General features: G+C 33.0%; 1 protein-coding gene across 1 annotated transcript; it reads right to left on the minus strand.

Annotated features, from left to right (window-relative positions):
- Window positions 1–2,520: 2,520 nt before the first annotated feature.
- On the minus strand, window positions 2,521–16,797 carry LOC126724952 (uncharacterized). Its single transcript, XM_050429406.1, has 7 exons — window positions 16,399–16,797; window positions 16,254–16,318; window positions 16,085–16,150; window positions 14,177–14,443; window positions 9,227–9,388; window positions 3,831–3,920; window positions 2,521–2,948 (listed from the first exon to the last, which is right to left on the minus strand). Exons 1-7 carry the CDS (start codon window positions 16,776–16,778, stop codon window positions 2,752–2,754), a joined length of 1,227 nt encoding a protein of 408 aa, XP_050285363.1. The 5' UTR covers window positions 16,779–16,797; the 3' UTR covers window positions 2,521–2,751.
- Between the last annotated feature and the right edge of the window lie 4,718 nt (window positions 16,798–21,515).

Raw genomic sequence — 21,515 nt, forward strand, 5'->3', positions numbered from 1 at the left:
CCGCTTGGGCCTAATGGGCTTTTTTGCTATTCATCTTGTCAATTCTTTGTGGCCCTCATCGTTGGGCTCTTCTGTTTGCTGGGCTTCCACAAATGGCCCTCAACATACCTAAACACAACTCACACCTTTTTAGAGTGTAGAGAGTGTTTTGGAGCTTGGAAAGCTTGGGGAGATGCCAAAAGAAGCCGGTGAGGCTTGGTGGATGCAATCGGGCGTATTGCGGGATTCAAAAAGTTAAAGAAGACATAACTCTGAGAAGTTCGTTGGTAACAGGAGCTTGGAGGGTTCAAGTACATTGAGTAGACTAGGCTTGGAGGGTCTTTTGTTATTCATGTACTCCAACTTTATTTTCTAGTGGATCAATTTCGACTTGGAGGGTCACAGAGAGGTTTTTTGCCAAGTTTTTCAGTTTCCTCTTCGATAACATGTCTTGGTGTTATTTGTGTTTGCATCTCTTCCCTTACTCTTGTGCTTTACTTTTATTTACTCTTATTTCGCACTTAGTTTAAGTTAAGAGTAAAAGCGATCTAGCTAAAATTTTTTATGGGGGGTTTGAATAAGCTCTTGTGTTTTAACACAAATCCGAGCTTTCATTTATTATTTAGGACCCCGTATTACAACAAACTCGTAGTAGGACATTTCTCCGAGGTTAAACCTTAGATTGATATCTTTAACAAGTACAACTCTTAACTAACAAAATAAAATGGGAAATATTTCACCTAGTTCCTCTAAAGTTTTGTCCAAGAATTGTCCTGCCAAGCTTGTTGACCATTAGCAATTACCTTCCTCCAATGCTACCTACGGAGTCTTGACAATAATTCTACCATTGCTCCTCTCTAGATCAAATTACACAAGATCTTCAATCTTCCCTATGCTTTCTTGAAACAATGACCGCCAGTCAAGCATTATCGGGCTACAGATGTAGGCCAATAGGACAAAGTACATTATATTCTTTTCCCACTTCATCTGATACAGATAAATTCTCACTATTTCAATAACCTATTAATTTTGCTTTAAATTCACAGATTGGTTGTGCTTTAAAGTACATTATATTCCTTGCCCCCACAGATTGGTTGTGCTTTAAATTCATCATATGAGAACAACTATCTGACCCAAACTGGTGATCGCAGTCAGATTTGGGTCCGTCAAGCAAATTGGAGAATTATGGTCAACACGCCCTCTGCCTAAATTTGCACTTAACACCTCTCGAAGCAGCCAAGCATAAATTGGCTAGAAATGTAATAAACTTCCCAAAGAAAGAACAAAAAACTTGTAAAGAAAATAAAGTTTACAAGAGTAAAACTTGATTTGCGAAAAGCCCCAAAATTACACATGCAATCACAAAACTAAAACCACAACACAAAGAAACAAGATCTGTGGAACACAAAATCAAAGACCAAAACATCAAAAGCAAAACAAGCACTTGACGTAGAGCACAAAACCTTGACGTAGAACACAAGATGGAAGCCTGAAAAACAAAAGGGTCACAATAACATGACTGATTACAAGTTTATTGCTTGTAGACCATCACAGCAAAACCCGTGAAGAATGCGAACAAAATCAAGGAAGACCCGCGCTTTTTAGGAATGCTAATATGTTTTCCTTGTTTTAGTTCTTGTTGCTATTGCTATTTGGAATTTGGGATTCCTAAATGAGAAAGTAACAGGTGTTGGCTGGCAAAGAGACACGTTAAAGATGAGTTTGGCATCAGTTTTAAGTTTTTACCTTTAGCGTTTATGTACAGTTTTTTAAAATCTCATTTTTTTTCCTCTTTTTTTTCTCTTTTTCAAAAATTTTCAAAGTCTAAGTATACTTCAGCACACTTTTAGCAAAAAATTAGATAAGCTATTTCCAAACAGACCCCAAATGTAAATGTTGTTAGACGCTACAATTTGGACCATCCTCAGATGGCATCTGATCATCTACCTTGTTTGTGTGGACAAAGTTTTCCTTCAAACTTGATTCGAGGAATCTCATCGAACTCATTATGTGGCGGTTCATAAAAATATCCTCATATAAGAATAGATGTCGTAGTTCTTAAGAAGATATATGAAAGATAGTTTATGATGATGATTTTATAAGTTCAAACGTCACTACTTTATTATTGGCTAATTAAGTTGTTTGTCACAACTAAATCTAGTTTAAATGAAAGAGTTGATAGGTTCAATTTATTCAAAAACACAAGGAGGTTTATTGTCAGTTTCTAAAAGTTTAGGTAAATTGAAATTTGGCTACACAAGGAGATAAATAGTAATTTTTCCAAGAATATTTGGGTCTCTCACTTATGGAAAGCTATTACTACTAGAACAACAATCAATATAGATGAAAATAGAAAAACCAGGATTCCTCAATTGACCATGGCCTGTAGCACAACAAAGTGCAGCTAATGAATAATACAAAGTTTTGAAACTTTTGAGGCCTATTTACGCAAGGATTACTCTACCAGTAGGGCATGCTTAAGCAATCATACAACAAAATTCTTCTAGCAACAAAAAATTGTAATATGCACACAACTCAACATACCAAAGGATTTTCAGATTCAATGATATACCAACAATACAAAGGCAAGGACATCTAGCATGTATTTTAAAACGAGAATCTATGGGTGATTTAAGGGGTTGATTTAAATCATCACCCCAAACATCATTTCTCAATTTTTGCCTTGTGACATGCAGTTTCTTCTAACAAGGATATCTAGCACGTGTATAAAAACAAGAATCTATGGATGATTTAAGGGGTTAATTTAAAATCTTAATTTAAATCATCACCCCAAGCATCATCTTTCAATTTTTGCCTTGTGACGATGCGATTTCTTCTTTCATTTTCCTGTTTTCTAAATTCTTGGGACCCATTGGTTGCGGAAGGCAATTTCAACCCCATCCCCTGAGCAATCAACCTCTGGGCAGTTCTCGTTGATGTCTGTGGCCTTTGTCGGGGAGGTTCCAAGTCTGGAATGAATAGTAAAATGTTTCAGTGTCAATGTTTATTTAGAAAGCTACATGAGACAACTTTTCCTCAAATACTAGAGTTAAGATGCAATAAGCTCTAACTCAAATGGCACTTCCACCTCTCACAAGAAAGGGTGGAGTTTTAATGCATACATACACAGATGATCCTCAACACAAGAGAAAAAAATAAAAAAATAAAAAAAAACCTAATATATTTTAAGCTAGAGACCAGAAGAAAAGTAATAGAGAATGGGTAGAGAAGCTCAGATACCAGAGGCAGCAAAAATGGTTGTATCCAGACTAACCCTAATCTCAAGAAAGGCTCTAGGTGCCAATAGGAGGACAACTTGATAAGTTTAGAGCATAATGCTGCATATTTCTGTCTAATCCAAAATAACAGTATGTAGAGGAACTGATTTTCAGTAACAGATGAGGATAGTAAACTAGTTCAATTTATATTAGTCCTGGACAAGAGATATAAAGAGATGGAATGACTGAGGAGAGCTAATATGAAAAAGGAAAAGAAACAATATAATATCAAATCCAATGACAACTTACAATAAAAGCCTAACTGCTGACCAACACTGGAGACCAGAACAGAATTGATTCTCTTCATTATGTAGGACAAGGCACTTTAAATGACATTACTGAGAATATTTTGTAAAGCATGGTGCCAATCAGCATAATGCCAATGGAAGTTTCTATTATAATATTCTTGACAAATATTTGATAGAGAACACACCAGAGCCTTAAAGCAGGAAAACTTATCATGGCTTCACATTTCTTTAAATTTCAAAAAGTGCATGAGAAACTGAATCCCAGAAAAGCTGGCATATTTTATATACAAGAAGAATAATAAGTTTCAGGAAAGACATAATTTACCTCTCGGCGAAATTGAGCTCATAAGGGTATCATCCTCATCAAGTATACGTACAGTGAATGGATATTGAATGTGATTTCTGGCCTCAAGCGCTGCATTAGAAAATTGAGATTGTAAACAACTAAGCTAAAATTTTAGAGCATAAACTAAATTTTACAATCAGTCGCAATAATGCAAATGCAAACAAAATATTCTGATGGCAAATAAAGGGAGGTTGACTTTCAAAAGTTGCACCAGATTGAGGGAAATCACTGCTCTCTGAACTACTGATAAAGGAAAACCATCAACACAAAAGTCAAATCCCCATTCCCAAATGTCACCTAAGAATAGCACAAAACAAACCACCCTACAATAAACATTAAGATAAGATTAAAGGTATCTAGAATATTGTTTTGTGTCCCTCCCACTTAATAGGAGGAAAAAGGTCAGATCATTTAATTCAAATATTCAAGACATTGAACTTTTATGGAAGCAAAAACTCTCTCATACAACAAGAAGAATGAAGCTATACAGAGGCAATATAAATATCTAATTTAGGTTTTTTTTTTTTTTTTTTTCTCTGCTTCAAGAAAAAAAATTCGTTTTTATTTTTTATTTTTTAAGTATAAAAGTTTAAGTCTTTAAAATTCTCAATATTGTATAATAATTTTCCTTGAGCTTTATATAATCTTATCCTTTCTGATAAAGAATCACTTAAACTATTTAAAGTAGACACACATGTATGAGAGGTGGCCAGAGGTAGCAAACAAAGAAAAAAGAAAAAGAAAAATGCTTATGTGGGGTATTTGGAGGGAAAGAAATGCTTGGAACTTTGAAGGGAGTGAAAGATTGATTCAGGACTTGAAGCTTTCTTTCTTCCTGACTCTATTCGAATGGACAAATGCTTTGGACATTTTTACTTTTACTTCCCTACCAGATTTGCTAGATAGTTGTACTTTTCATGCATCTTAGGTTGCTCTTTATTTTTTATGGTTCTTAGCACACTGCCTGTGTGCTTTTATTTTTCCATTGTACCTTTCATCTTTTTTTGGAATGAAGTATTATTTACCTACTGAAAAACAAAAGAACAAAGACCAGATCTGAATGACATGAGAGGAAAAAAAATGAGAGAGAGAGGAACTTGATGGCCAGATCTGAATCCCAAGATGAGAAGTTTGAATTTATGGTCCACAAAAAATGTTAGAACTTTCATTCATGTTGGCTGAAGTTCTAAAGTAAGCAATTCGTCCTACCAGCAATATGAACATGAATAAAAGTTAACTCCCCCACCACCGCCCCCCACACCCCCCACCCCCCCCCAACCCACCCTGCCCACACCCCCTAGGCTCTCCTTGTTATCAATTTCTCTTCCTTGCTTTCATCGGCAATCCCTTCATTTTTTTTTTTTTCCCACCAAATTTCTATAAACTTCTAATAAAAAAACCTATTTTTATTCATGATCTAAATCACCAAAAAATAGTTTTTTTTTTTTAATAAAATAAATTCCTGGTGAGATCCACCATTCATGAGAGAGAAGGGAAAATCACGTCGTTGTACTTCCAGAGTGCTAAATAATTACTCTTTAAAAGGCAGCTCTTGAATTAGATGTTAACTTCCTTTTTGTTGGAAGATAACACTTTGGGGAAACTTCAATTGAGGAGTTAAATATAACATATAGGGACACCACTTGACCAAAAGCTTAAGCCATCACCAAAAAATAGTTCTAGTTTTTTTTTTTTTTTTTTTTTTTTGAAAAAATAAAAATAAAATCCCAAAAGAAGGTCAAATCAAAATATTCGTGAATTTGTGAGAGTTTGCAGCTGGTTTTGTGGCTTTGCCGGTGTCATGATGGTGAATTCAGTTAACTGGCAGTATGGGTTGGGGTTTATATGGCATTTTCATGGGTGGCCCCAACTTGGCATAGCAGCAGCAATTTAAGGCTTGAAGGGGATCTATAGCTATTTTAGGGAGTTTTGTATGTGGGTGGGTTTGTTCATGATGGTCATGGTATCGATGGGTGGCAGGGCCATGGCTTGAGAGACTTTGATGATGTTGTTGTGAGGTGGATTGGTGGTTGTTTTGGGTTTCAACTAATTAAAGTTATCCATGACAGAAGAAAGAAAATAAGGGACATCAGCAGATAAGGAAAGAGAACAAGGAAAAGACATTTATCTTTATTTTTTATGGTGAAATATGATGAGGTATGCAGAAGCTAACTGTTCCAAATGAAGAAAGAAAATAAGGGACATCAGCAGATAAGGAAAGAGAACAAGGAAAAGACATTTATCTTTATTTTTTATGGTGAAATATGATGAGGTATGAGAAGCTAACTGTTCCAAATGAAACCTCAAAAAGGTAAAGTTCTACCTTTTAAACCGCAAGTAGGGTGAAACTATCCCAAACGACAATTGGGTAAACCATAATAACCTGGGCTGTTTTTGTCTTGTTGTTTCTTTTTTTTTTTTCCTTTGTTCACTATCGTGAACTCGTTGTGTTTCTCTTACTTTTCTTTTATTAATAATAATCTCTTCTTACTTATCAAAAAAATAATAATAACCTTAACTGTATTTTGATACTACAATCCAAACCCAAATAAAAACTCCAGGCTCTGCCCCTGCATATATCATTAATCCAACTACCACGTTGATGTAGAAGACTTTAAGCCCAAAGAAAAGAAGACCCATTAGTTTATTTCATCAGCTCATTTACTATCATAATATAAGTCTTTTATTTCTCTATGTCATGTATTGTTTATTATTATGCATTTAACATGCTAAAAGGTTATGTAAATAGCATGTGACTTTTAATGAATTTGGACGGTTAGTATTCAATTGTTATATGAAAGATAAAGGACTTCTAGGGTTAATAAAGGCTATAATAAATAGTCTCTTTTGAATCATTGTAGGCAACCTCCTTTTATTTTATGAAATTTCATTTTAGATTATTTCTTGAACTCTTTGAGCCTAGAAATTGATATTTTAATGATCAAACTTCAACCATATTATCTTTTCTTAGCTATATTTTGGTTTTGCTGCTGGAAATTCTTCTTTAACCCCTGCAGGTGTCAATTTTCCTGACAAGTGGCATCTTTTGATCCGTTCATCTTAGATCTATACTAGATCTATGTTCTTCTTACAGCATCAACTACAAAATATCCTAGACCTAAGCTATGAAAATTCAGATCTGAGTCAAAGGTGCAACTTTAAGTTATGGTTCATCATGGTAAAGAACGTGGGGAAAGAGATAATCAACACCAGCAAAGAAAGATGGTTGAGATGAGATATATGATTGAAAAATTGTCGCAAATTTTACTAGTTCTTCAATGATGAGAACCGATGGAAGCCTGTTTAGAGATTTCAGAAGGCTACTGCATCCCCTTGGTCTTGATATAAGAATTATCATATAGAAAATGAAAATTCTCCTTCATAATATTGGACCTAGAACATGCAACACAAGGCAAATTGGAAGATTGAATGATTGATGGTTGTGTGCAGTTGGATTAAAGTAATAAAATTTGAAAGAGTTTGGCTGGAGAAGAAGGATTAAAGGAAAAAAAAAAAAAAAAAAACCTCTTTAAATGGAATTTGGGATACATTTACCAAACAAGTTTTTTTGTTCTTTTAGATTTTAAAACCCATTTTTCAATGACTTAACCACACACTTTTCTATAAAAAAAACCTTTTTTTGTCAGTACTTATTTTTTAAGAAAGCATAAAGAAATACATGCACAACCAAACAACACTTACGTATCTTAGATTTTATTTTCTTTGAATCCAAGTTAGCATTTTATGCTATTACCTTATTAGGTTTTTAGTTTATTGGTCCAACTAGGAGCCCTAAACTACTAGTACAAGAAAGACTCTTTATACTAAGTATGCTCAATGTACTTGAGAAAAAAGATGGAGTTGATCAATAAAACATTGAGAGTTTTGAGTATAACGGCACGTTGGCCTTATTGTTCTCTCTCTCTCTCACATATTTCCTTGTCTCATTCTTTTTCTTTGGTATTTTGCCACTATTAATAGCACTGTTCACAGATTATAATTAAATTCTATTTCCGTTTCTTCTTACCTTTTTGTTTTGAGTATAAAGGCATGTTGGCCTTATTGCTCTCTCTCTCTCTCTCTCTCATTTCCTTGTCTCATTTGTTATTCTTTAGTGTTTTGCCATTGTTAATAATAATACCGTTCTCAAGCACTGTTTCACAGATTATGAACAAATTTGATTTCCGTTTCTTCTAACCTTTTTGCAACCTAAATCAAACTATTTTCTCTTCTTGACAAAAACCTAGCAATTCTTGACCCTAACCCTTCTCTCTAAAGAGAGTAAACCAGACATTTACAAATCCTCCAAATCCTAAACCTACTAAAAGAACACATACACAATTTCCCAAATTTGTCCTATGTCAAAAAGAGCCCTTGTAATTTAACCATTTTTTCCCCTACCATGCATTATACACCAGCAGAGCTTAGAACCTGTAATAGCTTCAACAACAGTACAAATCCATAAAAAAAAAAGCTTCAACAACAGTACTAACAACATATAGACACCCATAGCGAAATCCAATTCACACAGGTTCTGACCTCAAAGACCCAGAAAAAAACCAACAACAAAAAGTAGAAATTGCAACTAATGTTGATGTATGAAAAATTGGGGAATTTGTGTACGTGTGGTTGTTGAAGAAAGGTTTATGGGTTTGTATTAGGAATTAAAAGGTGTTTTAATGAGTTATTTGATGGCAATTTGGTAGAAGAAAGTATGTGGGGATTTAGGGTTTTGATAGTTAAAAGAAATGAATTGATTTAGAGTTGAAAAGAAAAAGAATAAGAGAAATTTTATGATGTTCAAAGGCCATATGAACAGTATCCTTTAACAGTAACCTAGAAAAAGAAAAAAAGAACCCACAAAGGCCAATGTGCTAATGACCATTTCTTGTACTAGTAGAATAGGACTCCTAGTTTGACTAGTAAATTAAAACCTAATAAAATTCTAACTTAGACCCCAAAAAATAAAACTTAAGATAATTTTTTTTTTTTTTTTTTTTAAAAAAAAACTTAAGATAATTAGGATCTCCTAGAAGATTCTAGACTCAAATAAATTATCAAAATAGAAATACCCTTAATTCGCAGGAATTGCGGAAGTTACAGATTTGCCCCTGATATAAAATTACTCATAACCTGCATCAAATGCCAGCTCTCACCAATTTATTTCAAAGTATAACTATTTGGTAGCCAATATCACACCATCAGAATAAAACTTAGTGACCAGCACTGACAAATGACATGATAACATGTGAATGTGCCACACTAGCGTGGAACAAAAGATACTTCTCTGATATTTGATTATTTCATTATGCTCAGTGTCCTAAAATTGATAAAACTAATAAAGATACAAATAAGATTAGTAGAGATATAATTACCTATTGATGGCGTTCGAAATACTGCAAGTGCTGTTGTATCATTGACCCAGCGAATAACAAATCCCTGATCCTTGAAGTCCTGAAAAAGCTTCTCTAGATCTATTGTCCTAGTACTCGGTGGGAAGTCAGCAAGAACCAGAACATGACGCTTACCATATCTTGCTGAATTCAAAAAAAAAAAAAAAAAAAAAAAAAAATCAGATCCAACATGCTATTTGACATAAAACTCATGCATGTATCACATAGTAGCAAGCAAGAGTTATAAACATCCAATTGGCTAAGTGTAATCTTGAATTAGCTTTTTAACTCATTTGCTTACGTATAACTTTTTAAAACTTCAAAGTTTTTAGACAACAATACTTTCTTTTCCAATCCAAAGGCACACTAACTTATAAAGGTGGGAATAAAAGTTTTCAACCTGAATACATTCATAAACAAACCACCCTCCTCCTCTCACCCCCCCCCCCCCCCCACCCCCACCCCAAAAAAAAAAAAAAAAAACCAAAAAAAAAAATTAATGCATTGATGGAAGTTTCATGTGGAACAATTGATCGCTAAGCAAACATGAAGAAAACATATATATGAGTTCAGGTTATGATAGCATATAATAGTGTTACATTGCATTTTTTTTCTCTACTATTTTATTCATTCCAGTCTCAACTCTCAGCAACTTTGGAGAAAGTTGAGTGCGTTGGATGCTAGAGGGGAGACGCACGCTCTAATAGTTGAGAAGAAGCTAGAACAGATTAATCTCCGCACAGAGATTGAGAAGTTCACTTTATTAGAAGAGATTAGTTGGAGACAAAAGTCTAGGGTTCTCTAGTTGAGGGAGGGGGATTCCAATAAAAGATTTTTTCATAAGATGACGAATTCTAATAGAAGAAATAATGGTATTGAGAGCCTGTTGGTTAATGGTAGTTTGTCCTCCAATCAAGGTATGATTGAGAATTGTATAACTCAAATTTTCATGAATTTATACTCTGAACAACAAGTAATTCGACCATTTCCAAATGTGCTAGAATTTCCAATGATATCCAGAGATAATGCAGTTTGGTTAGAGAGACTTTTTGAGGAGGCAGAGGTTTTTGAAGTCATTCAAAATTTCAATGGTGATAAATCTCCTGGTCCAGATGGGTTTCCAATGGCATTTTTTCAAGCTTGCTAGGAGATTCTCAAATTTGATCTTATGGCTGTCTTTTATCATTTTTATGCAAGAGGTCAGTTTGAGAAAAGTTTGAATGCAACCTTCATTACTCTCATTCCAAAAAAATCTGCCACTATTGATGTCAAGGATTTTCGTTTGATCAGTCTTGTTGGGGGGGGGGGGGGGGTGGTTTACAAAATTATTGCTAAATTCTTGGCTACTTGATTACGCACGGTCATGACAGATATAATCTCATCTTCATAGAATGCTTTTGTGAAGAATAGGCAGATTCTTGACCTTGTCCTTATTGCTAATGAATGCCTAGATAGTAGATTGAAGACTAGTTTACCAGGGCTACTTTGCAAACTAGATGTTGAGAAGACTTTTGACCATGTAAATTGGGGTTTTCTTATGAAGTTGTTAGAACGCAATGGGTTCCCTAATAAGTGGAGGCGGTGGATTTTCTTTAGTCTATTTACTGTTCGTTTCTCAATTTTGATTAATGGTTCTCCATGTGGGTTTTTCGAGAGTTTTAGAGGGTTGAGACAAGGCGATCAATTGTCTCCTTTGCTGTTTTTCTTAGTCATGGAAGCCCTTGGAAGAATGTTAGACAAAGCTGTCCATGAAAGTCACCTGTCAGGCTTTCGTGTGGTTAATTTAGAGGGAAGATCTTTAGTGATGTCTCATCTCCTCTTTGCTAAAGACACTCTAATTTTCTGTGATGCCAATCTTGATCAGCTTCTAATTCTCCGTATAGGTGCTTATTTGGTTTAAGGCGGGCACTGGTCTAAAAATAAACCTAAGCAAGTTAGAATTGGTTCCTGTTGGAGTGGTGCATAATATAGAGTTACTGCTGTCTGTTCTTGGCTGCAAGCAAGGTAGTCTTCCTATGAAATATTTGGGTCTTCCTTTGGGAGCTAAATTCAAGGATAAGACAATATGGAACCCGATTCTAGAGAAGATGGAAAGGAGATTAGCGGGATGGAAATGTTTGTATTTATCCAAGGAAGGTAGAGTTAACTTTAATTAAAAGCACTCAATCAAATTTACCTACTTATTTTCTATTTTTGTTTCCTATCCCTTTTGTTGTGGCTAATCGAATTGAAAAAATTCAGCGGAATTTTTTATGGGGTGGGGATAGGGGACGAACCCAAATTTCACTTAGTTAAATAGGCTACTGTTTGTACTCCTTTATCTTCAGGTGGCTTGAGGATAAGGAAAGTGAGACTTTTTAATGAATCTTTGCTTGGGAAGTGGTTTTAGAGATTTGGGCTTAAAAATGATGCCCTATGGAGGCAAGTGATAGAGGTGAAATATGGTTGTAGATGGGGTAGTTGGTGTTCTAGTTCTGTTTCTAGTCCTCATAGTGTTGGTTTATGGACAAATATTAGTCTGGGATGGCCTTCCTTTTCTCGTTACATTCTGTATGATATTGGTGATAGGTCGATGGTAAAATTTTGGCACAACTGTTGGTGTGGGGAGACACCACTTGTTGTCAGTTATCCAAAATTGTTTCGATTTTGCAAAAATAAGGAGGCAAGTGTGGCTGAGCTTATGAAGTTCACTAATGGGGTCCTTTTTTGGGATGTAAGCTTCTTTAGGGGTTTCATGTTCGAGATTTGGATGCTATGTCGAGGTTAATGGATACTATATATGGCTCATCAGTAAGAAGGTTTGGGGAGGGTAAGATGTGTTGGAAAACAGATAGAAGTAAGGGGTTTATGGTTAAATAGTATTATAGTCTTCTAGCAGGTTCTATTGATTTTTGTTTTCCATGGAAAAGCATTTGGCAACAGAAAATTCCTGCTTGAGTAGCTTTCTTTGTCTAGACTGCTGCTTTGGGAAAATGCTTGACAATCAATAATTTGAGAAAAATGAAGATTTGGATATTGGATTCGTGTTATATGTGCAAGTGTAATGGTGAATCGGTTGATCATCTTTTTCTCCATTGTCTGGTTGCTATGATTTGTGGTCTATGGTTTTTGGTTTATTTGGAATAAGTTGGGTTATACCACAATCAGTTGTCGAGCTTCTAGCTTGCTGGCTAGGTCGGTTTGGTCATCATCGAAATGGGAATATATGGAGAATCATTCCCCATTGCTTAATGTGGTGTCTTTGGAAGGAAAGAAATAGTTGATGTTTTGAAGATTTTGAGAGATCCATACTCGACCTTAAGTTTTTTTTTCTTTAGAACTTTATTGGATTGGTTGTCTGTTTTGCCAAACCATTCATTCTCTTCTCTTTTTGTTTTTCTTGATTCTTGTAATTTTTATTCTTGATTATTGACCCCTGTACACTCCTTGTGTACTAGGGTGTCCTTTTTCGATATCAATAAAGTGTATTACTTATCACAAAAAAAAAAAAAATAAATAAATAAAATACAAGTCTCCTTCAAACATGAAGTAGGAAGACCAGCTGGCATTAGCAGCATTTTGTCAAATAGCATTAGGGACCATATATCAATCTCACAAGCCACTGCTGGCATTAGCAGCACAGGTGAGCTAAACTTAACAAGTAGTTATTGAAAAATAATTTCCTATTAGTGTAGGTCTACATCAAAAATCAACATTAAATCTATATCTCTTTGCACTAGTGATGGATGAGCTCACTAAATAGATTCAATAAGAAGTCCCTTAGTGTATACTTTTTGCAAATGATATAGTTTTAATGGATGAAACTAGATGTGGAATTAGTGTTAAGTTAGAAGTTTGGTGAGGTGCTCTAGAATCTAAAGGTTTTCAGTTAAGTACGACTAAAACCGAGAACATGGAATTTAAGTTGTAAAAGTTAAAAAAAAAAAAATAAGAAAGAGTTGTAAGACTTTATGGTCAAGACTTGGCTCAATAATTCATTAAGATGATAAGATTGAAAAGAATGTGAATCATAGGATAAGAGCGAGGTGAATGAAGTGGAGAAGTGCATTAGAAGTATGTAGAATACATATTAAGAGTCTGTTTGGGATTCGCTTATTTTGCTGAAATTGAAAATTTTTTGCTGAAAGTACTGTAAATAAAGGTAAAAATTAGTTGAAATAATACAGTAGGACCCATGAATAGTACCAAAAAGTACAGTGGGGCCCATGAATAGTACCAAAAATAAGCTAGCTTTTTAAGCTGGAGTCAAATGCGCACTAAGTTAAAGGAAGAATTTTATAAGACTGCTATAAGACCAGTTATGTTCCATTTACTAAAATTTTTGGCCATTACGAAGCAGCCTTTTTCATATAATGAGTGTAATTGAAATGAGAATGCTTTGATGGATAAATGGCAATACAAAGAAAAATAGAATTCGAAATAAAGAAATTTGCTTAAAAATTGGGGTGGCCCCTATTGATGAAAAGGTGGGGGGAAAGTTTCTTGAGATGGTTTGGTGATGATTAACACTAATAGATGTAGTAAAAAATGACATGTCAATTAAGGAAGTAACAAAAAGTATGACTTCAGGTAGAATAGAATGACGGAAAAGAATACACATGATCAACCTTGACTAGTTTATTGAGGATCCATAGCCAATCTCAAAATTTTGGGACTGACTTGGTTATTGAATCTAAAACGAATTTCTATTTTCTTCTCTTAATACTAACATTGTATATAATTGTAGCCTTATAAAATATTATGAGATGCCCACAAATGTGTATTTGAGAAATTAATATTTGATTGAACCCTATTCCTTTGCACCATCTGGTCCAATGTAACACAAGATAAGTAAAACTTATGGTACAAAAACACCAATACGAATATTCAAACTAAACAAATTACACAATTTTGGTATTGAAGACTTGAATTGAAGGAAAATATATGACTTACAATTTCTTGTATCTCTCTTCACTTCTGCATTATCGCATGCATCATCTTCATCTTTTGCATCATTGATAATTGACTTATCAGATAACTGATCACTATACAGTTCATGTTTCTTATATGAGAATGTTCCCCTTCCACGCTGCTTAGGGGCCTGGACTTTGGTATCAGGGGCCTGGACTTTGGTATCCTGCATCACAGGTTCTGATACTCCAGGCAAACATTGTGAGGAGAGTAATTCATCAGGTGCACGATCTGCCATAGCTTCCCAATCTGTAGTTTTTCAGCTTGTCAATTAGAAAATAATCAACTTATTCTATTGTTAAAAGGCTATATCTTGACATCATCTGGCTATATAGTATGATCAAGCCATATCCTTTTCTTTTTTTTGATAAATAAGATATGAACTTTTTATTAAAGAATAGGATCAAACCATATCCTATATGGTATAGGTTATAACTATGTCTAGCATATATAACCCAGGAATTTTAAGTGCTTCCCTTTCTATACTTAGATCAAAATCATTGGAATCAAAACAATCATATCATGATAACCCATAATAAATATTTTGGAATCTCAAGCAAAACTCCAAAGAAAATTGTGTACAATAATTCAATAGTTGGTGGAGGAGAATTGAATTCTGGATGTCTCCGTTGGAAACGCCAGGAGGTGCCAATTGAGCTTCAAGGCTCTTGGCTCTAAAATCTAACCATCAGGCCAACATGTTAAGTCAGCAAGCCAAAGTGTGAAAGTGTATTGTCAATCTATCTCAACTTTTAACCATAGACATGCATCTAAGAAAAAAATTGTATAGGTTTCAATACTAGGAAATTCCAAACAAATCTCCAATTTGATCACATTACCATTGTGTTTGCCCGGTGGTTAAAGACTGCCCTGTCTTATTTGGCAACAACACCAATGAATATCGGCGTGTTTCTAGCAACTTTTTAGGAAGTTCCATGTCCACAAAAGGTGCTAGACAGCTAGATTCCATTTGCAGGTATGATTGGGTGAAGGGATTTGGAAGCATTTCTTTCAATATTTTCTGCAGCACTGAATTCTACAACGTAGCCTTCTATTTAAAGACCATAAAGGGTAACTGAAGTTCCATGACTCCATCCTATTTATACAGTTGTACCATAAACTTTGACAACCAAAGGTAGTACGTTTAGTCAATTTCCCAAATAGATGCAAAAGAATGGCCAAGTAAGAACCCCGAGCAGCTTGAGTAATCCATGGTAGACACTTTTAAGATAAATGAACATGAAATCAATCTATTAAGGGTGAGATGTCATTTCATTCACGCTCACAAATAAACTGAATTAATAATACTTTGCAATATTTCAAAATTTCTGCCCATATGCTAATTTATAAGATTAAAACGCACACACACACATTTATCATACTAAAATGTGAGGTAGAAAGGCCGGAGACAATCAATGTTTTTCCTAATAGAGATTGCATTGAAAGAGACCTCAGATAAATTCCTCTATAAAATGGATTGATTAAATCCACTTTGATTGCAAGAGAGCAGGCTGATTTTAAAAAATTGAACTTCCATAATGTACCCAAATGGGGCGTAGTAGAGTTTCCTTTTTTTATTTATTGGTGAGTTACATATGCACCCATTGAGTCTTGAACTGACAACCTCAATTATTACGGGAGAAGGAAGTGCAAATTGAGCTATAGCTCATCAGCCCTAGTAGTATTTACCTAGAGAATGATAAATATATAAAATGCCACAAAAAACCTATGAAACACAGACACTTCATTAAGAGTGTCATACCGTGTCGTATCAACTTTGTTATGGTATAATTTTTCATAAATTTCTCGTTGTCGTGTGGTACCCGTGTCCGTATCTGTGCTCCCTAGCAAAAAACTAATGCATCCTAATTCTAAAGAAAAGAAATGTACCGTCATCTGAAGACCCATTGCCTGGATTTTCATCCTCAGTAGATTTCATTGGTTTCCCAAGATGCCCTTCACAAACAAACCAATATTTGAATGTTAGTTTAAATTTAAAACCACTTTTTTTTTTTTCTTTCAAAATAACTAATTGCCTATTATGTAAAAGAAAATGCACCTGAATCATCACAAGGCAAAGCAACATCAGGAGCCGAAATTCGATCCTCATTTGACTGATTATCACTGAAACAAGAAACAGCAATCGAGGTTTCAGTTTGTTTCTCCAACAACCAAACAGAGGCGAGAGAGAGAGAGAAAGGTACCGAGAGAGAGGTTGGAGTTTGAGGAGCTGAGCCTGAGAGCGAAGGTCGTCGGCTTTGAGAGAGAAGCCCTTGGAGGAGTAGAGAGTGGCCAAGTCGCCGAGAGCAGAGGCCAATGCAGAATTGGAAGAGTTTAGGGTTTGGAGCTTCGAAACTTGCGTTTCGAGGAGAGCGATTGCTCCGTCCGTGTCTCCGGCGTCTAATAAGTCCTCAACTGCCTCGCTCCAGTTTGCTTCTTCCATTGCAACTCCAAATCCAATTCCAAACTCACCTCTGCGCTGCTCTGATTGTAAGTTTATTGAGAGAAAACAGAAAAAGGATTCCGATTTTCTGGAATCTGAATTGTATTGGCTTAGAAAAAGTATGAATCCAAACATAAACATGATGCCACATGCCACAATTAAAAAGAGATCATTCATTGGTTTTAATCGCTTTTAACTTTTTTATTTTTTATTTTTTTATACAAGTCCTCAAACAGTTGTTTAAATTGGCACATAATAGATTTTAAAAATAAATAAATAAATAACTCTAAACATTTTATAGCTAATTTTTGTTCTTTTCTTTACTTTTTATATATATATATATATATACACTAGTACTAAGAGGTTCTTTTATTTTTTGAGTAAGGATTAATTTAAAGTATTTATTATACTTTGGGATTACTACATTTTCCAATTACAATAAAAAACTTAGGGATGTGATGAAAAAATTATTTCACCACACACAATACTCATCACACCCTTAGTTTTTTTTTTGTGATTGAAAAATGTAGTAATTCCAAATTATAATAAATGTTCTAAATTATAATGAATGCAAATTATTAACTTTTACCAAAAAATTGAAGAACCTCTGAGCACGCGTGTGCTCATAGCCTCATAGGCTAGTTATTTTTTATCATTTTGCTAAGACACAAACTTTTCACTTAAAAAAAAAAGGACAATATTAAATTTCATATAATAGGATATTTAGAAAAAATGTTTATTAACAACTACTTGATAGATTGACTACCACTTTGCTCCCCTGAATTCATCCAATGTGTTGCCATGCAATCTAACAAAATTGTTGATATTTCACCCTAAAAAAATACTAAAAATAGAGAGTAAGGCTTAAATGTAAGAAAAAAAACAAACAAAAATAATAGGAGGAAGACAAAGCACCACTTAAAACACTTACACTAAAATAATTAATCAAACCCAATAACCACAAAAAAAAAAAAGACAAAAATATATATCATTCCCACTCTTTAAAAAAGAGTCATTAGTTAGAGAAAATATTAAACAATTATCAAACTGACCAAATAAAAGAAAAAATAAAAAAAGAAAAGTGTGGTCCTATTTTGTACGCAGTATTTTCATGGGAATTAAAAGATTTTTTTTTTTTCTTTCAAACTCTAAATTACATAAAAGAATAAGGTTTTTTTTTTTTTTTTTCTCTAAACTCTAAGTTAGTGTTCAACTAAATATTTTGTTGAAAAAAAAAATCAAAAAGTAATTTGAGTTCAAGTAGAACTCATATTTTTTCTTTGAAATATTCACGTTTAGACATATGAGTTCAAATAGAAAATTCACTTTTAGAAATATAAGAAAATTCATGTTTAAAAATATGAACTCATATTTAAAAATTTTAGTCCCAATAGAAATCAAATAGAACTCATATTTTATATTCATGTTTTCAATATGAGTTCTAATATAAGTTCAAAACGTTTTCACGCTAATATGAGTTATATGACTTCAAAAGGTGAATATAAGAAGTTATATTTGAACAAAACAATAGGAATATAAGAAAACGTGACATGAAAGTTTTTTTTTTTTTTTTTTTTTCTTTTTAAGATAAGATAATGATATGGAAAGGATAATGATAACAAAGTAAGGAAACCAAACATAGGAAAGTAAATACTAAATGACAACTCATAAAAGCAAATGTAATAGAGAGAATTCAATACACATGAGGCGTTCTAAATAGAGGTCATAAAAGATACTTACATTTTTGTTGTTGATTACACTTCAAGTCCAAAGTCCAAATAGTTCGTTGGAGATGGAGGACAGAACACACAAAAATCTTGAAGATCAACACCCTAGTGCAAGTTCCTTGAAGTTATACCAAAATCTTGAAGATAAACACCCCAGTGCATGTTCCTTGAAGTTTAAATACCAAAATCTTAAAGATTGGCACCCCAGTGCATGTTACTTGAAGAAATATGTGAAAGAAATTAATGGTGATGTTGAAATATAAAGGCTATTTTACACAAATATTTTTTTTTTTTTTTTTTTTTTTTGTTTCTAGAAAATAAGAAGTTGTTCATGAATTAGAAAATAAAAATAGAAAATACCAAAGTATATTGACATACACATACCGTTGAGCAGGAGCAAATTTGAGTAGAGCAAATAGAAAAAATGATGATAATGGTGAAAAGAAGATTAACAGAATTGAGAGAATTGGAGAACTGAAGAAGAAGAAGTAATTTGAGTTTGAAAATCAACGTGAGTGTACCGGGAGTGTAGTCCTATTTTGTAGATAGTGCTTTACGTGAGAGTTTTCATTTAGAAAAATGATCCAACCAAATTGTGGTGATATGGTTAGCAATTTGAAAACCAACAGGAGAGTAGTAGTGTCTAAATTTAAGGGATATGGATGAAAAGTTATAGTAATAATTGTTATAAAAAAATAAAGAAATAAAGAAGAATTGATTTGGAAAAAAAAAATGTGAAGGGAGTATGAGTAAGGGAAAATGTGAATTCAAAAGAGAAGAGAAAAAAAAAAGAAAAAAAAAAGAAAAAAGAAAACAGAGAACGAAAAAAAAAAGTGAAAAATAATAAAAAAATAACCAACTTAGTGGAAGTTAGACATGGGTTTAAAAAAAAGAAAAAAATAACGAAAAAAAATAAAATAAAGGATAAACCTTAATAACAGGTAGATAACATTTTTTGATAGAAACGTGGGTTTTTTTTTTTTTTTTTTTTTTCATTAGGTTTTTTGTTTTTAATTTTTAAAAAGAAGTTAAAAAAATAGTTTAAATAAATTGTAATATATATCTTTTTTTTTTTTTGGTTAACCTTGAGGATGTTTAAAAAAAAAAATTGATTTGAAGATAATTTTTTTTAAAAGGAAAAAAAATAATAACAAACCTATAGTTGCTTTGAAGAAGTGGGTTAGTGGGAAAGTAATCCTATTTTGTAGGAAATGTTTTAGGTGGGAGTTAAAGATATATTTTTACTTTGTTATCCCCAAGTTTTACCCCTACTTAAATGTAAGCTGTAGAGTTGTTATAAAAAATAATAAATAAAGAAGAATTGATTTGAAAAAAAAAAAAAAAACGTGAAGGGAGTATGAGTAAGGGTAACGTGAATTCAAAAGAGAAGGAAAAAAAGAAAAGAAAAAAAGAAAAGAGAGAACGAAAAAAAGAGTGAAAAATAATAATAAAATAACCAACTTAGGGGAAGTTAGACATGGGTTTAAAAAAAATGAAATAGATAACGAAAAAAAAATTAAAGGATAAACCTTAATAACAGGTAGATAACTTTTTTTTGATAGAAACGTGGGTTTTTTTTTTATTAGGTTTTTTGTTTTTAATTTTTAAAAAGAAGTTAAAAAATAGTTTAAATAAATTGTAATATATATATCTTTTTTTTTTTTTTTGGATAACCTTGAGGATGTTTAAAAAAAAAATTGATTTGAAGATAATTTTTTTTAAAAGGAAAAAAAAATAATAAACGTATAGTTGCTTTGAAGAAGTGGGTTAGTGGGAGAGTAATCCTATTTTGTAGGAAATGTTTTAGATGGGAGTTAAAGATATATTTTTACTTTGTTATCCTCAAGTTTTACCCCTACTTAAACGTAGTCTGTAGGGGTATTTTGGAACCCCAAAAAAATCCGGTCCAAATAGGTACAGCCCCTTAAATAGTAGTATAGATACACTAGTATTATGCCCTATACAGCTTAATAAAAAATTATATATAAATTTAAAAAAAATATATTTTTTGATGCCCATGCGGCTTAATAAAAAATTATATATAAATTTAAAAAAATATATTTTTTGATAATATAATCAAATCTAATAACAAATAAAATAGTAAAAATATTTTTAAAAATTAAGTTACATAAAAAATGTTTATTATGTATTTTTTTTTTTTTTGCAAAATAAGATATTATAAAATATTATAAAAAATTTTGGCAAGTTTTAAATTTCTAAAAGCTCTGAGTAATAAAATTGTAATTTAATTTTATTTACATATATATGTGTGTGTGTGTGTGTGTGTGTTTATTGCACTTAAAAATCTTTCAATTGTACTTGCTAACATGTACAGTAGCAAAAGTGCTAATCATATATAAATTTCTTGTATATATGACCAAAAACAAATTCCACAAATTAAAAAAAAAATGTAAGTATTTAGACAACTTTGTAAATGTTTACCTATAAATTACTAATCATGCATAACCATTTTAATGTTGTCATAAGTGAGGAAATAATTTGTATAATCAATTAAGAACACCAAATCAAATAATAATATCAATAATCAAGATGAATCGCATTATCTAAAATTTTTTAAAAATCATATAATTTAAGCAATAATTGAACTACGTTAATAGAAAAATAGATACTCAAAAAAAAATGAAGATAGCTCTTCTCACGTAAATCTCCTAATTTCATATGGTAGATGAGTTATGTAGGGGTATTGGGCCCAAGAGCTCGTTATCTACGTATATATTGGGCTTGAGGCCCAATCTAAGGACGAAAGGTCGTCTGAGGAGGAGTAAACATTGTCAAGGGAGTCCGTGTTAGTAAAAGAGAAAGTTAGTTTTAGTCATAAGGGCCCACGAGGATGGGCCGAGGATGAAGGCCTTCTCGGCTGACCAAAGTTGAGATCCAAAAAGATGGTTTACCATTTAGGGGAACGCTTTAGGAAATTCTGTTAGTACAAATAAGTATTACAGAAACATAGGACAGGGGGAATCCTAAAATATTTAAGGAGAAAACTGATACCACCGTATTAAATGCTCTGCAGCTAACCCTCTGGCCGCATTAATGTGGGGGTGATACCTGAATAGTGGTTTTCAGCCTTACAGTTATTACATATAGACTTCAAGAAGATGTTGATGGGACAAGTATCAACACCAACCAT

Source organism: Quercus robur, chromosome 1 (assembly GCF_932294415.1).
Source record: "Quercus robur chromosome 1, dhQueRobu3.1, whole genome shotgun sequence".
NCBI classification, from domain to species: Eukaryota; Viridiplantae; Streptophyta; class Magnoliopsida; order Fagales; family Fagaceae; genus Quercus; species Quercus robur.